The 17,025-nt window shown below is 39.7% G+C and overlaps 1 protein-coding gene across 14 annotated transcripts in view; it reads right to left on the bottom strand.

Annotated features, from left to right (window-relative positions):
• The window catches only part of ATP2B2 (ATPase plasma membrane Ca2+ transporting 2), a 309,277-nt gene that overhangs the window by 177,704 nt on the left and 114,548 nt on the right, over nt 1-17,025 (bottom strand). For 13 of the 14 annotated variants that reach the window (XM_062620069.1, XM_062620078.1, XM_062620167.1 and 10 more), the window contains one exon: nt 5,371-5,854. In XM_062620069.1, coding sequence (XP_062476053.1) covers nt 5,371-5,569 — 199 coding nt within the window. In that variant the 5' untranslated portion in view covers nt 5,570-5,854. Of the gene's footprint in view, nt 1-5,370; nt 5,855-16,396; nt 16,581-17,025 lie in introns of those variants that run through there. The other variant, XM_062620109.1, reaches the window with a different exon arrangement.

The raw sequence follows: 17,025 nt of genomic DNA, 5'->3' as shown, positions 1-17,025 counted from the left end.
ATGACATTTGGAGGTTTACGTGTGACTAAGTGTATTCTTTTAAAAACAGATAAAATGATGCCATCACCAATGTCTTTACTTTCATAAACTATTTCTGACAGTGTGGTTTTATAGATTTCAATCTCTGGCAATTCAGTATTTTATATTTCTATTTTAAACTTATTTGTCTAAATCAAGTTTCTTTCATTCCTTTCTCAATTAGTTTCTAAATTGTTTACATATGCGTAGCTAATTTAATATATAGCAACATTACTATACGTGGTGCAGCTAACTGAAATTCAGCCTGTACTAGCAAGATCAGCTTCAAAACAGAATATTAAGTTATTAAAGTTGTATTTTTATAGAAGCAAGCTTAAGGAACCAAAACTAGTGAGTACTAAAAGCAAGTGCTTAATTTCGTTGTATTCAGTCTGTCTTCTTCTACCTCACAGTCACATCTGTAAAAGGCAAGATTGTAATAATGAAAAATAAATGCTCTTTGCTGAATTTATACTCGGTCCCTATGTATATGTAAAAACCATGCATTTCAACAGATAGCAACTTAATCTTTGTATCTATCTAAACCAAGGGCAGTTATGATGATTCAATCAACTTCTACACTAGAAATACCATCATTTAAGTGCTATTTGGCAACCCCTGGTTGCCATGAGACCTTTTTACAGTATTCTAAAAGAACAGCTAAAAAATACAAAAAAAAAAAAAAATCAAATTTGCATTTTTCACACAAAACGGGATTCCTCCAGCTTATGTAATAATATTACATCTGAAAGCTCCTCACACGCTACCAGACTGTTCCCAGAAATGGGGAGACTCAGTCTGTCAGGCATCTACTAAACACATGCAGAAAAACTTCCCTGGTAGAGCTGTATTATCCCATTACCACCAACGTGTAAAGTCTTTTAGAGCTGCCATTTGAGGCCTGATTGCATATGTATCACCACTGGAAGACTTTGGTCTCTATAGAAAAATGAGACAAGCAGCACTATTCACAGCTTCACTTCTTGCACACACTGGAAATTCCTGCATCCAAGTATTTGAAGCGAGAAGTCACAGAAGTTAATTCCCTACAGTATTTTTATGAGGAGTAAGCATTTCTTTAATATTAAGGGAATGTAGATGAAAAGCTTACTGTAAACTGGTGCATACTACATGAAATTGTGGGTGAAATATGGGTAAGCATCAGAAAGACTGGATTCCAATCTCATCTGGCATTCACCCAACTAACTCATTACATTTTACCAGCAGTCCTTCATAAGGTATCACTAATCACAGAACCACAAGATCATTAGGGTTGAAAGGGGTCTCATCCAGTCCAATCCCCTGCCAAGGCAGGCCCACCTAGAGAAGGTTACACAGGAACGTGTCTGGGAGAGTCTGGAATGTCCCCAGAGAGGGAGACTCCACAATGCCCCTGGGCAGCCTGTCCCAGTGTTCTGCCATCCTCAACTTAAGAACTTCTTCCTCGTGTTGAGGTGAAACTTCTCATGTTTCAGTTTATGGCCACTGCTCCTCGTCCTGTCACTGGGCACTACTGAAAGGTCTGGCATCATCCTCCTGGCACTCACCTCTGAGATACGGATGTGGATTTAATGAGATCCCCTCTCAGTCTGCTCTCCTCTAAACTAACCCAGCCCAGCTCCTGCAATCTCTCCTCATAGGATAGATGCTCCAGACCACGATCACCCTTGTGGCCTCTGCTGGACTCTCTCCAGTACCTCCTTGTCTGTCTTGTACTGAGGAGCCCAGCACCAAACACATCTCCAGACGTGGTCTCACAGGGCTTGAGTGAGCCTCAGCCTGCATGGAACATTACAGAGGTGCCACTACAGCTCTGCCCAAGGTGGGATTCAATGGTGTCACTGTGCACAATGACAGATCCTGCTTGTTTTCTGTATTACTAGAATATGAAAGCGATCTAATTGGAATAAAAATAGTTTTCAAGCAAATGCACGTAGAGACACATTTGTATTTTTGCATATAAAGTATTTCCATAGTTTGTTGTTTGTTTTTTTGTTCTTTTTTATGAGCCCTTAAATGGTAGCTATTCATTATAATATAATCACTTTAATGAAGGAAATCCCTCAGGCACAACTGAGAGCTGGGATCCACACTGCATCTACAGCTAGAAAAGCAGCCAAAGAAAATTTAAGAAGAGACTGAAGCCTTGTAACCCATAACAACATTATTAGTTCATTCAGCATGCAAGTATTATTCTACTCAACATTCAGCAACCTTCTAAAGCTCCACTCTAAATTAACACAGAAAGCACTGGTAAGTGTATCTTCACCAACAGGGTAAACCACGTTTGACTCATGCATAGAACATCTTACCTGGAGAAGTTGAAGGCCTTTGCAAGACCTTCAAAAAGGCACCTTTAACACAAGTGATTGATTCTACCAGTCCATAGGCGGTACATCAAATATTAACACGGGAATTGAATTGCTGAGTAAACTCTGAGCTAATTACTACTTCTTACTTTCTAAATATCAAGTAAGCCAGTAAATTCGGATTAGACCGCGTTTTACCAAATTATAACGTGCCTGCTTCCAGGATACATTTTTTTCCTGCTCCAGTAACTACTTAAACCATACCGCTCAAAACAATAAAGACTTCATGGAAATACACTCTGAAAGAGTTTAAAGGCCTGGGAAGAACCAAATTCTACAGTCAAGTAATTTTTGCCATTCCATTCATATTGACCCCGGACCCTTGCCCAGCAAGAGTTTGTTTGGTTTATTGAAAGAAGTAGTGTCCCACAGTAATGCTTATTCTGATATTCCTCATGAAATTGTGTAAAATGTGCAGCACTCCAGACAAGAAAAAAGTGGCAGTTAACTGTGCTTCACCAAAATTGTACTAGTTGGAAAAGTGCTTTTCAAGCGTAGCAGCAAAATATGGGATTTCATAAAGATATTCCCATGGGGAATCCATGGGTTGTTGCAAATACCAAAAGATAAAACTCTGTGGGAGCCTACGTCAATAATTTATTTGTAAGTCACGTATACTTGATGCTAAAATTCCATTTCCATAGAAGAAACTGTTATGTTTCTTTCCTCTAAGAACAGTCCTATTTTCAAGGATACCCTTTTCACTGTATTTTAACTTTGTATGCTGTGCTTGGATTTAAGAAAAACGAGAGCTAGGCACTTATATGTAAGCATACATTTATATTGACATAAGCCTTTAGTTTTTTCTATGGACTTCTTATGGATATACTTTCTCTCAAATGAAAATTTCCAAGTTTGACATGACATATTTTAGACAAATTCACCCCTAAAATGATTTTTCCAAGCAAAACAAACAAGATGAAAAAGCAATATGACTGGGAATTCCCATTATGTGCTCTAATTCTGAATTAAAACCCAGCAGAGTCTCCAGGATTCAAAGGCTATGCTGATTGCCATTTGAAGCTGGAAATGTTTTTTCCACAATGCACAAGTGATGAAGTGCAGGTAAGGCTTAAAGGAAAGTTACCTTATCTGAAGTATCAGATATAGATTACTGCTGGAGTCAGCATGCCACACTAGTTGGATCCATACGCTCTGTTCCGATATGAGGAATTAAGTTTCCCTGATGTCACAAATTGAACAGATAACGCAATCAACATCTCCTTTGAAGTTCACATTGACCAGGTAACCGCGAGAGCGAGTTGGCAGAACTTTACTGAAGTCACTGAAGTGATCTCGCCTCACCCAGATGGAGACTTCAGCTTTGACATTCTACAAAGCGCTGCAGGGTATTTAAGATGCTGAACCTCTAGAGGGATATTTATAAATCAGTGTTTAATCTGTTATGGAAATACAGAGACCCTGCACTTCAGTCTGGAATTCCCCAGATGCGTCAGAGATAGGTCAGAATCGCTGCATATATTCTCTATTGCTGCATATCCTCTGAAGCGTTGAATCTCTCGTGTGCAACAGCTATTAGGCTACTCTGCACTGAGAGGCATCTGGAAGTCCCAGGCAAGTGGCAGGGTCTCAGCTTCCTATCTCTGCACTCCTACTGGGAGCAATCTCCAGGCAGGAAAAGAGGTCTGCCTGAAGGATCAGGTTTGAGCAAGACCAGAAAAGGGGAGAGATCTGTCATAAAGTGTTTGACACTAGTTACTCAGAACCAGTTAACTTGGTATTTAGAACACAAGACTGCATGTGAATGCTGAAGCACTATCGAAGCTGGCTGTTCACTTGAATACAGAATTAGTTTAATAATCCTCTGCTGAAAAAGATGCTGTTCAGAGCTTTATAGTTTATAATGGTTAAACAATACTGAGTCTGCATATGATAAGCTGTAGGACCACGAAGAATTTACTTGAAGGCTAGGCAGTTATAGCTGCTTCTTTGGGACTTTTTGACTAGAGTTATTTATACTATCATTCTATGTGATGCTACAATTGACATGTTTAGAATTGCCCCACTAATTCAAGCTCTTTTAAGCATTTAAGCAGTGGAGGTAACTAAATGATCTTAAAAACAAAAGTAACTTCAAATTAACATCCTGGCTACTTTAGAAACACAGATAAGTATTACAGACTCAAAAACTTTTATCATTTCTAAAAATGTTCATTCTCCTTGGAGATGAAAATACAGTGATTAAAATAGTATTCTTAAAATTAAATAGAATTTTACTCTCACTAAAAATGAAAGAATTGGTGAAAAAGAAAATTGCATGAGGAGAGGGAAATGTCCCACCATTATCAATGCTTTATGGGGAGATACTTGGCATGACTGATAATCACGTAGAGAACTCCAAAACACACTTAGAAGGATACTTAAAAGTTATGACTGGTATTATTAAACGTAAGAAAGTCGGGAGTTTAATTATGCATACAAAGTCCAGCTAATACAAAGATCAATACCATCATATATTGATGACTTAAGCAAAATTAAGTGAAATGTGATAATACTGTAAGCCAAGATTAAAAACCACAAAATACATAAGTATATTACATACTGAGCTACAGCATAACATAACGTGTATCTCAAAAGGCCATTTCATATTCTCATATGTTCAAACATCTCACGATTCTTCTGAAGCAACCAGTCTGCACTTCCTTACCCTCAAGAGCATATATGTCAATGCCTCTGTATAATGCCATAAAGCAGGTGCTGATTTTTTTGTCTGCCTTTTATGGAAAAATTAATGCATTTAGCTGTTTGAATAAACTGCACTTCTTTTATTCTCACGTTAGCTTTACCTATAGCTAATCGCTTTTATCTTTTTTCTCCAGAGACACTTCTGTTTTATTATTGTTGGCAAAAATGGCAGCACTGTGACAATTATGTTCAGATTTGAAACAAACCCTTTTTCTTTCACTCTCTGGGGAGCACTTATGTAAAGTCCCCTGCTCCAACTGAAGTGAAATACACTTACCTTCTGTTGGTGATGTCTTCAGATGTCTGCAGAGCCCCTCTGTTTCCCCATATGTCTCTTTAATTTTTACTACTGCTTCTGTCCCTCGAAGTTCCATGAGGGAGCGCAGTTCTTGCAGTGTGCATCCAAACTCTCCTGCATGGTTGGCCTCATTTCTTTGGTTCTTGGAATAAAAATCGCTATTTGTCATGTCACCCATTGTTGCTGATTATATTGCTCCACTCGTTACAGTTGATAGAATCTTAAAACTGTTTAAAAATTGAAGGAAAGGAATCTTGAATTCCAATCGGAGAAATTAAAAAGAATCCAGTATGTGTCCGGCAAGGACGTGGAGGATGCCTCTGGCGTGCAAGGTGTCCCTGACTGGCTAGTGGTCTGCAGGACGGCTGCTTTCAAGGCTGCAGACCAGCTCCACTCCATTCACCATTGCCCATTATGCTGCACCCAAGCTGTAGAATCTACATGGTCATTTCTTCCTCTGGACCTTTGGGAACAAGCAGAAAGGACTCATTACAAGAGTGAGCAATAACGCTTTACAAAGGTGATATCAAATTTACTCTATTGTTGCAGGTTGAGTTGTCTTTTAAGAAAAGCTATGCAGAACTGCTGTAGAGATCTGTTAAGTGCTGCGGGGAGTCAGAGCAAGGATAACACTAGCTCTGTTGTACATGAAGCTCTCTGAGGCTGAAGCTAAATGAGATGGCTTATGAATATTAATAAGAAACCAATTAGTCCAGCATGCTAGATGCACCTCCAGTATATGCTCTGGTTCATACAGCCACATCAACCTTTGACAAGAACAAAGACTCGCTCATAAGGGCTACAAGGTAACCAAAATTAGTTAAACACTACTAGTTTTCATAACAGGTTAAAGCACAGCTGGTTTTCAGTGCAAGGACAGTAAAACTGGTGGAAAACCTAGAACCACTGTTACGAATTCAGAGCACATTTACATACATTACTCCTGGCAGCATGGCCTCCTGTGAAAGCAAGCAGAGCCCAGGACAGAGATGCCACGCCTGAGGGTCCTGCCTGAACATCCAGTGCTATGCTCCATGTCATGGCACTGCCTCCTGTCAGCCCAGCACCAACACAGCTTCACCCCACAGCAGGGATAAACACACACCCCAACACACACGCAGTGTTGAACAAACCACATTTGGATCATCTGGGAGACAGCCGATGACTTGCCAAAACCAGCCTTTAAAAGCAGTTCCTAAGTTCTAATGAAGTCGGTTTAAACACTGCTAAAACCAGCTATTACATTTGGCACAGAGTTTTAACAGAGATTAAATGTTTCTTTTTTGCTTCAAGCGGGTTAGTGGGAGTGCACTGTCTGATTTATAGGTCTCAGAATAGTTTTTCATAATAAAGATCTTTACAAAAGCATACTATCAGTTTGTCTGATAATGACTGACAAGCCTGTCATAGTCAATGTACATATTTTGAACACTCTAGGTACAGCAATGCACAGTGGAAATGAGTACACACATAAAAGGTGTATACAGGATGCTAAAGTGTTTAAAGTCCCAATTTTGTATTTTGTAACAATTTTAACCTCCCTCCCACATATTAGTTAACATAACACATAGGCTTGGTCTTTCCACTGCTCTAACTGTGCCGTCCTTGGTCCACATGTGAGGAAGGTCAGGTCCACTGCATGCATTAGTTCCTCTCTGCCAGCGCTGGTATCTGCTGTGGAGCTGCCTAATGCACCTTGCTCAATCAGACAAACTGAACCTCTACCAGCCCTCTCATTCACAGAGGAAAAACTCAACATTCCTTTGATTTCTCTGGAGGAAGGAAAAGAAGGAGGGTGGGGAGGAGGGATGAAGGACCAGTTTTAACACAATATTACAGATGCAATTAAAACAGCAGGCAACTGCTACACGCTTTGTCTACCTGTCCTATTTATTGACATATATTCCAATGCCAAGAAGTGCCAACATTGATTTGATGTCTTGCTTTTCAAGTTCACAACAAGAGAACAATTTCTGCACAAAATGTGGCTTACAGCGAGCAACAAAGAACTGGAAGTAGTAATTAAAAAGGGCCTTTACTTGCCTAGCTATAGCCAAGAAGGTGATATTCTGCTCTGCCAACAACACTCAGCTTTCCATGCTTGCATGCTGAATTCACAGCATCAATTCATTTTTAGACAATTCCCTATAAAGCAAACATAAAAGACCTGACTATTGCTTTATCTGTCTTTAAACCAGATGGATCTGTATTCTGAATAGGAATAACATCAGCCTGGAGCATTGTTTTGAAGGAACTGCAGGACAGAGATAGCACACATACCCAGTAAAACAGACTCCGTCCCAGGAGCACTGCAGCACCACAACCTCCACTGATGATATGCCCTCCCTTCCCCAAAATGATGATTTCAGACTCTTTGTGGCTTCATCTATGATAAGATGCTGCCGACAGTCACATTAAAAAGCAGATTCAGATTTGACCATGGAAAAGGATACCCAGAAAAAAAGGCTGTGAAAAAATGTGGCATCAATAATAATTATAATGAATAGCTAAAGTAACAGACTGGTGTTTACTTCCAGTAAAGGAATCTATTCCTTAGATAAGTACACATCAAGCTCTTGAACACAGGACATGGAAAACAGCCACCATGTTAAAAATGCAAACATGCCACTCTCCTAACAGAGAATTTACTGGGCTCTGCTAGTCCTGTGGGGTTTTAAACATTCCTCTAAAAAATGAAACTGCTCTAAAGAGCATTTGCCAAGGAGAGCCATTACAGATGCAAAGGGCACTGAACTCAATGTCAAAGATGTTTTCTACATGATTTTTCTGTGGAATGCACCCACCACCCTCAATCAAATCATCTCTTTTGACTCACTGTGCCATCACTACACATTAATATATTTGCTTCTATTTTTAGAAATTCACTGTCATTTGTCTGCCACAGCAAGACAGGTTTGCTGCTTTTTAGCATGACTCATCTGCCTGCTTAATTTTTAATTTCACCTTCAATTAAATATTAATCTATAAACAAATATGAAGTTCACACTTCCTTCACTCTGAGTTTGTGCTCTTTGCATTCACCTAGCATTCCAACACCAGGGAAACACCATCTCCTGGTTTTGAAAGGCAGATGACAAAATATAGAAAGCACAAGGCATGACTAACATTATTCACTGATAATGCATCTCTCATCCCCTGGAATGGGATATGGAGGTGTCACTCGATCCTTGAATCTCTCTTATGAGAAGCCCAGGAACCTTGCCAGGGAGCACATCAGGTGAGCATCACTGACACATGACCATCTCTCCCTTCCCCAGTGGTTAATATTCCTTTAACAAAGGCTGAGAAGAAGAAAACTGGAGACTGGCATATGGCTGTACTACCCCACCAGTAGGGTTCAGGCTTTGCATCTCTCAAATAGATCAGATTAATACAAGTGGGTGAAATTTAGTGTCTTCTCTACAAGAAATCCAAGTATTGCATTAGGTTTGGGAAAGTTCAGCACCCCCAAATCCTGAGAGTGCAGCCTCTGACACCATCCTAGCACACGACCATTTCCTCTTCGATTAGGCGTATGTGGTCTCACCATTCCCTGTGACAAGAGTTTATAGGGAAAACAGTCCTCCATGCACATGCTCAGCAAAAGAGAAATAAGAACTCCAGTAACTGAAAAAATAATTTCACATACGATGTCACACTGTTCTTCCAGACAAAAGCAGTAGCTTTTAATAAAGCCGATTTCTTCTTATTTCTCTTACTAATGCTTCTGAAACAAGATTTAGAAACATGAAATTTAGGTTAAAAGGTTCCTAAAGTGCAGCATGCTGTGGGCAGAAAGATAAAATAGCAGCCTGTCTAGATCCACTCCAGGTACCAAAAAGTTTAATGTACTAGAAAGCCTGAGTAAAACACTGCTCTCTTTTTTGTCATTTAAAAGTCAGAATTCAAGTCTTCACCTTGGTCTAAGATTCTGTTTGGCAAAGATGTTGCAGATTTTTGTGCACAAATGCATTACAAACTCAAGTTATTTTGCTGGTTTGGTTTTTTTCCTCAGTGTCTGTGTCTTGGGGAATAGGCTTCCAGTCCTGTAGAGCCCAAGTCAAATATTTTTAATCTTCTAGCTGCTTAAAGGAAATGCATGCCAATTAAAACAGAAGCAATTTGGATGAGCTAACTACAGGCCTGCTGGGAAAACCAGTCTTTGATTTCCCTAATCAGGAAAAGTCTCATCTTGGAAGCTTGTAAATATTTTCACAGTGTGTCAGAATGACTTCTGAGTAGATACCATCACCACAACGCATTGATGCTGACTCCCCAAATTCAGGATATACTCATAATTCAATTGTTTCTTCTAAACTGTCATCTCAGATTATGCTAACTCTGATCTCAAATCCAATGATGAAGGGATCTCTTGCATTACACAGGGAAGGATGGAAAGGGAATCACTTCTTTACAAATTGGCAGAGGCACAGCCAGGTCCAAAGGCCAGGGCAGAGCAATTAGCAAAGCCTAGGTACTGTTCACTCCTCGTGCAGCTGGGCAGAAGGCATGCAGATTGGGTTCCTCATGAATGAAAGGAAGGAAATTAGCAGTTCCCACCTTCTGTATGTAGCATTACTGTCCCACTTGCATTAGTGTTTGACTATATATATAATGATAGCTGGTGCCTTGGGACCTATAGAAAAACCCCAAAGTAAGGGGGGGAAAAAGCACAGGAAATGTCACATCTTAGTGAGTAGCAGATGTTTAACCAGATTCATCTCTATTCATTTCATTAGAGATACCATTCCTTGAGAAAACAGGGCTGGAAGCAGATTTAAGGAAATCTTCTCTTGAGTCTGAGCAAAATCACCTGAGAGAGGCTTTTTGAGACCACAGATCTCAAACTCTGATGAGAGCTGTGGATGGAAAATAATGAACTCATGGCAGACCTTTTCAGGGTGAAAACTGCTGAGAAAGAAAACCATAACCAGCTCTGGAGAAGTCTCCAGATGTGCAAAATAAATTAAGTTTGGCCCAGTTGTACCACCTTTTACTATTTCTGTTCTTTTCATGTCAAGCACAAAATGCCCATCCTCTTGTGAATATAATCTTTGCAGACCAGAATGGGAAACGGATTGTCTATCCAAGCAGCCAGTGAAGCTAATCAAACACACCTACAGATGCTCAAACTCACACTCTCTTAAAACAAATACTGACTTTGAAGTTTAATTATCAGGAATGCACAAGATGCAGAAGGAACTAAGGAAAAACACTGCTTGAATAAAAGCAGGTTGGCACCTTCACAAGTGTGAAATTTGTGTTTAATACCAGGAAGCTAAGAGTAGATAAAAAAGGAGAAACTGAACTTTGTAGCTTAGTGTTGTCTGAAAATAACCTGACTTCATCATTACATTTATTAATGAATTTCAAGTCACGTTTAGTTAGCGTGCACATAATTCAATCATGACTGTGAGGGTGCTGAGGCGCTGGCACAGGGTGCCCAGAGAAGCTGCGGCTGCCCCATCCCTGGCAGTGTTCGAGGCCAGGTTGGACCAGGGGCTTGGAGCAAGCTGCTCCAGTGGAAGGGGTCCCTGCCCGTGGCAGGGGTTGGAGCTGGATGGGCTTTAAGGTCCCTTCCAACACAAACCAGTCTGGAGTTCTATGATGAACACGCAGGGATGAGACATTTGTACACTCCAACTAAAATGGATGCTTCATTCAGTTGTTCTTAGAAATATGTTTCCCCTGTTAATATGATGACATAAATACAAAGTTAAGGTATTATTTTAGAAAGATTAAAAAATAGGTTTGTTTTGGTTTTTTTTTCTTTTCTGTTTTTTGTTTGTTTGTTTGTTTTTTAAATTATATATATATTTGGTTGGTGTTTGGTTTTGGTTTTGTTTTTTTTAAATCATAGGCAACTATCTACCATAATCCCTCAAGTAAACAATTGTTTCAGTCCTTTCAGTATGAAACCATGCTTCCAACCAGCTTGGACTTCTGGTAGCAGTTTTGTTATCAGGTAGGACAGATAATGATTCCATGCCTCCTGTAAAATATGGTTGATTATCTGAAGCAAAAAAAAAAGGCACTGTCACAAAACAAATACTTATTAAAGGGGCACAAAATGTCATTTGTTGCAGTTGTACAACAAGCCTATTTACCTGGGACTTCTACCAAATGGAATCAAGCTCACAAATTTGCTGCAATTTTTATCCTTTTTTTTTTACCAGTACACTGAGATAAACCTCAAATAGCAATTGTTAAGTAAAACTACCTCCAGTGCCCTGCTACAGTGTACAGTTATTCAGCCTACAACTCAATACCAAGTCTGTTTTCCACCATTACTCATGTAAATGTTTACAGCAAAGCCACATGAACTACCAACAGGAACAAAACTATTAAAGGAATCAATTCAGTCCCATTAAAGTCAATGAAATGACTTCTGGGGGATTGGATCAGGTCCTGCACATGAAATCCTTCCTCCTCTGACGCCAGAATTTCACTCTTTATGAATGCTGTTAGGAGATAGACTGCAATAAGAAACCAAATCCCATTTATTATTGCTTATCACTGAGCTCTTGTCTGAGTTACAGAATATTCTTGGCTTTGCTGTGCAACACCCCCAACCCCTGGTGACTTCAGGTGCTGCTGCAGAGGTGCCCAGCTCACCAGCCTCAAGGGGCACAGAGCCCTGCTCACTGCAAAGCCACCTCCTGTGCCTCCAGTAAACTCTGTACTAACCACAAGTGTTAAGAACCCTCTCTCATTTCTTGCTAACACTAAAATGAATTTGTTTTGCTTTGCTCTCAGTGATAAAATGAAAGGTTGTTTTTCATTAGCTATTTATCTTCTCAGGACTCTAATTCCACACTAAAGCAGTTACTGGATTTCTTTTATTCACCACCTCCCTACACACATTCCTGCTCTTCAGGGTTGCGCTTCTGTCACTGAACAGAGACCCATTCTACACCTTTGTAAGCTTTAGAAAATTCATGTTTTCATGTATACCTGCATTCATTTTATACAGAGACAAACACAGCACAGTTGTTCCAAGGAAGGCACAATTCCAAACTTCATTATCAACTTAATTGAAAACGTAATTGGAAAAAAAGCTAAGGATATTCAGAATTCAGATAGTCAGCTATCATTAAAGCAGACGTAGAAAACAATTTAGGTTAAATGCTCTAAGAGCAACAGCTGATCAGCTAAGGAACATATCCCAGAACAGATCTGGGATCCAGCACAGATCATGGAACCAGTTACCAAGCTTGGGGCAGGGGCATCCTCTCGCTAGCATAAAACACACAAAAGATGCATTATCCATCTGTGGTGTAGTAGAGAGATCTACTGATCATGTATGAGCTCCTTGTACATTTGCACTTACACACTGCCAGATATCTTAAATCTAGAATTTGAATTACAATGTGACCTTTACCATCAAGAAGGTATCAGCTTCAAGCACATAATGTCAAGGAATTTTGAGAAGTCTATGCTCAGATCTACCTGGTATCTGATTATATCTCATTTTAATTATTAAATTCTCCAGAGCATCTTAAAAGAAAGAGGTTCTCTAGCGCCTTACAAATAGCACCTTCAGATTGATAGACACGGATTAAATGCATCCGACAGTCCTACTCTACCACACACCACCAAAAATCTGGGGGCTTTTTTTCAACCTGTGTTCATAAGGGACACTCACTTTGGTTGCTAACTTTTTTTTTTCAAGTCCATTATTAATAATTTCATTACAACAACATTAACTGGCCTCTCTCATCTTCATACCTTAAGACTAATTCAAAGTTTTAATACTGTGGTAGATGCTGCCATTGCTCCTGGTAAGTACACATAAATCTTAACCTCAATTTACGTCCCCTTCTCAGATGTTGAAACAGTATTTGACAGAGACTTTTTATCTTAAAAATATTATCTGTGTTTGAACCATCTATCAACCTTTTAATCAATAAGCTACAATTTCTACTCACAATCCTCCTTTGGCCTGTAAATGTCAGAAAACCAGCATGGGAAAGTGCCTTGCTAATTGTTTAGAGAGTTCTTGAGTGATAGCAGAAACATTTCTGGTACTGGCCCAAATTTTGTCATAAAAGTAGTCTCAAATACTTAAATGAGGCCAGAATTGTATTTTTTAAATAAGCTGGAGATAAATGGAGGCCTCTTCCTCCATGGATGGAAGCAAGAGCAGCACATCTATACTTCTGAGGAAGCACAATGGAAGAGCACTCATTAATGTGAAATACACATTTGATGGATTACTTTGCAGTAAAAGTTGACAAGTATCCTGGTTTTTATAAGTATGGCTCTACAGCATAGATAATAAAGACTGAGGAAATCCGTAACTGATCAGCTGCAGCAAAATTCATTGTGGTGTGTCTTGTTCTGAACGTTGAGGGTTGAAGGCCAAAACCAACTCTTGCTTGGTCAACCTGTATCTCCTTACATCAGCTCAAATGGCAAGGATGAAACCAGAATAAAAACTGAACCTCTGTCAGCAATCATGGCAAACAGGTCAGTGGGGGTTGTACTCTTAACATGAAATGTAGATAGAAATTACATCCAGCATGCAAAAGTCCCAGCGGCTGTTTTACTAAAACCACCTATTTTAATAGCCGTATTCCTGGGATCGATGATTATTTAGGAGGTGTCACAGTTTGTTCTAGAACCTACCACAACTACTTCACAACACATGCAATTTACAGGCAAGATTAAATCCACATATTTTTCACGGAGAAAACCTTTCACATTTTAACATCTATTTCCAAGCTACTGCAGTATGATCGAGTATTGACACTCAGATCCCCAAGAAAGAAATTCAAAATTCTACACAGCAACCCAAGGGAAACCATTCAGGGAAAAGATTAAACCAAACAAAACCAGCCCTGGACTTGCTATGCTGTTTTCTCTGTTCTTCTCTCAGCAGCTACCGTATAAAGCAACCAACCATCAGCAGTGAAAAGGACTGGTTACCTACCGATAGACAAGTCCACCTTTAGAAGAAGGAAAAAACTCGGAGCATATTAACAGGCTGCCAACTGAAAGACAGGAGAGTCACAGCACAGCCATACCAAAATGGAATCAAGATTGCTATATTTAGCCAAAAATGCTCCATTTCATAGAATCACAGAATGGCTTGGGTTGGAAAGGACATTCAGGTCATCCAGTTCCAATCCCCTGCCATGGAGGCAGAGATACCTCCCACTAGACCAGGTTGCTTTCAGCCTTATACATGCAATAATGTCTTTTACCTACAAATGGCTTTAAAACTGAGAGCAGAGGAATCAATTTTTGCAGTTACTCCGCCTTGTATTTGTCAGAGGGTTCTCAAGAAGAGGCATCTTATTATGCTATTATGATTTAAAGCCATGAAAGCAATACTGAAGCTTTTAGTGCAGCACCATTGGTGGTTAAAGAGATTAAGAAAACCCAAGTTCCATGCAAGAGGACTCTAAACAGAATAATGAAACAGGAAGAACACAAAATATGAAAGAAATACCATCTGATTGTTAAAAAAGCACAATATATCGCTCCTTCATGACTGACTACAAATATATACAAGTCGCATTGGAACATGCACATTTCTCATACACACTGCTCCCATAATGGCTGTAAAGGAAAACTGCATGCTATTTGTTCAAAAAAATTTATATGTAGTCCACCAAAATGAGAGCAGAGAGACCAAATTATAATTAACAACTGCGCTTGGTGCTGTAAGAACCATCAACAACAGATTTCGGTGGTGGTGTTATCCACATATTTCAAAGCAAGTGACCATCTTCATTTCTGGGGCTCGAACCACAAAAGGGTTACATGCAGTACCGGGATATCAGCCACGTGGAATGTTTTAGTTTTGCCAGGCAGGATTTTTAAGCAAAGAGCCAACACATCTCACTGAACAGGAGATGCGAGTCCAGCAGGTGCCAGTCACAGACAGACCAAGTGGTCTACTCCCACAACACATCACTCAAAGCTGACACCAGTGCTTCCCAGCAGCACAATGTACATCTGTAAAAGCCACACAAGTTCTAAAAGCTTTCTTTTAAGCTCAGATTGTTCTTATCCTGCTTCCTACCTAGTTACATCAGCCACCAGCAGTGAAACAACCCATGCCTTCTCTGGGTCTGCTCCTCACACACACTAACAAACAGTACATGCTGTATTCCTCACTGTATGGCTGCCCTGCAGAGTCAGACCCATCTCTGGACCACCTCCATGACATCAGAAGCCTGCCCTGCATGCCACCCAGTTGCCATTCATCTTTCAGTAGCGAAGCACCCCAACCTGCATCATCACTCCTCTGCAGTGGAGAAAAAGGCTGCTCCAGACTGCACCCAGCCTCATCTTTATCTTCTTTTCTATTGACAGCTTTTCCTCTCCCTTTGACTTACGTGATCATTCCCCACAGACACACAGTACCTCCCTATTTTGTACAGTAATGGGTAAGAAGACACAAAGCAATTCCTATTACAGTGCTGACAATACCGTTGCGTTCTTTCTTCTGTTTTGCTCACACCTCTAAATCTCATCAAGAATTATGTCAAATTAAGACACATAGCTGCCTTACCTACCTCCTGAGATCAGTTAAGTAAACATATAAAAACAAAGCCTACCCTGCTGCGTGACCATACGTTACACAGCATGCTAAACATAAACCATATATGCCTCAAAATTCAAAAACAGCACAATGTGAAAATATAGCAAATGTAAAAATCAAACTTTAAGAGATTTTGGATTACTGAAAAATGAAGCTACCAGTATTTTAAGACCCCCAGGACACATATTAGAATTAAGTTCCTATAAAACTTCACATCTGTTTAAATCTCCTGTATGCCACTGAACTCTGTGCATAAGTACGCAAACACAGGAAGAAAAATCCTTCAGCTCTGCTGCATCTTGGGGAAACAAGTTATATGGTAGAAGACAAAACACACCTTTCTTCATAAACATGTAACTGCATTGTGCTCCAAAAAAAGCTGCATAAAACTTTTTTAGAGTCATATCAAAAGGCCCAGCTTTACAACATTTCTCTTTAAAACCTTCAAATTACCTATCTTAGCTACTAACCATAGATCCAAACCTTGAGAGCTTTTCATTCCAGCTTCAAACGCAAACATCCTCAGCCACAAGCATGCGCAGATTCTGCAGGTAATACAAACTTACAATAATATCTTGCAATTGAAACTATACTTTGGTTAGATTTTCCTTAGAGGTTTTCACAAATACAGCCAACAGAGCTAGAAGAGAACAAACAGTCACCCCATATAGCTCCCACACAAAGAGAAAGCCACCTATACCTCTCCCAACTTGTATGGCCAAACATCAGGTAGCTTATTGCTATTACCTGCCACAAAAAGCACGTGTGATTCTTGTTCTATTTAACTGGGGGAGAAGGATGGGCAGCATTCATGGAAGACAGAATCTAACATCTACCATGAAATTTTTAATCTATAAAAAGAAAAAAAAAAAAAATCAAACATGCCTTCTCCACAGTGATTTCTAGCTATGAACATCTTCACCACACTGAAATAGAAGCAGAGCTACCAGAGAGGTAAAGTCAGCAGCACGTAAATCCATGTAAAAGGATGGGAGAGAGACGAGAGAGAAAGAAAAAGAAAATTCCCTGCAGGACTCAGTTGTACAATAGAAGCTGTCATCCAAGGTCACTCTTAAGAAAGA

This window comes from Pezoporus occidentalis, unplaced genomic scaffold (assembly GCF_034315485.1).
Source record: "Pezoporus occidentalis ecotype Australia unplaced genomic scaffold, CSIRO_AGI_Poc_V1 ctg106, whole genome shotgun sequence".
Taxonomy (NCBI): Eukaryota; Metazoa; Chordata; class Aves; order Psittaciformes; family Psittacidae; genus Pezoporus; species Pezoporus occidentalis.
The sequence above is the reverse complement of the archived record's forward strand: the minus strand, read 5'-3'. Positions and strand labels throughout refer to the sequence as shown.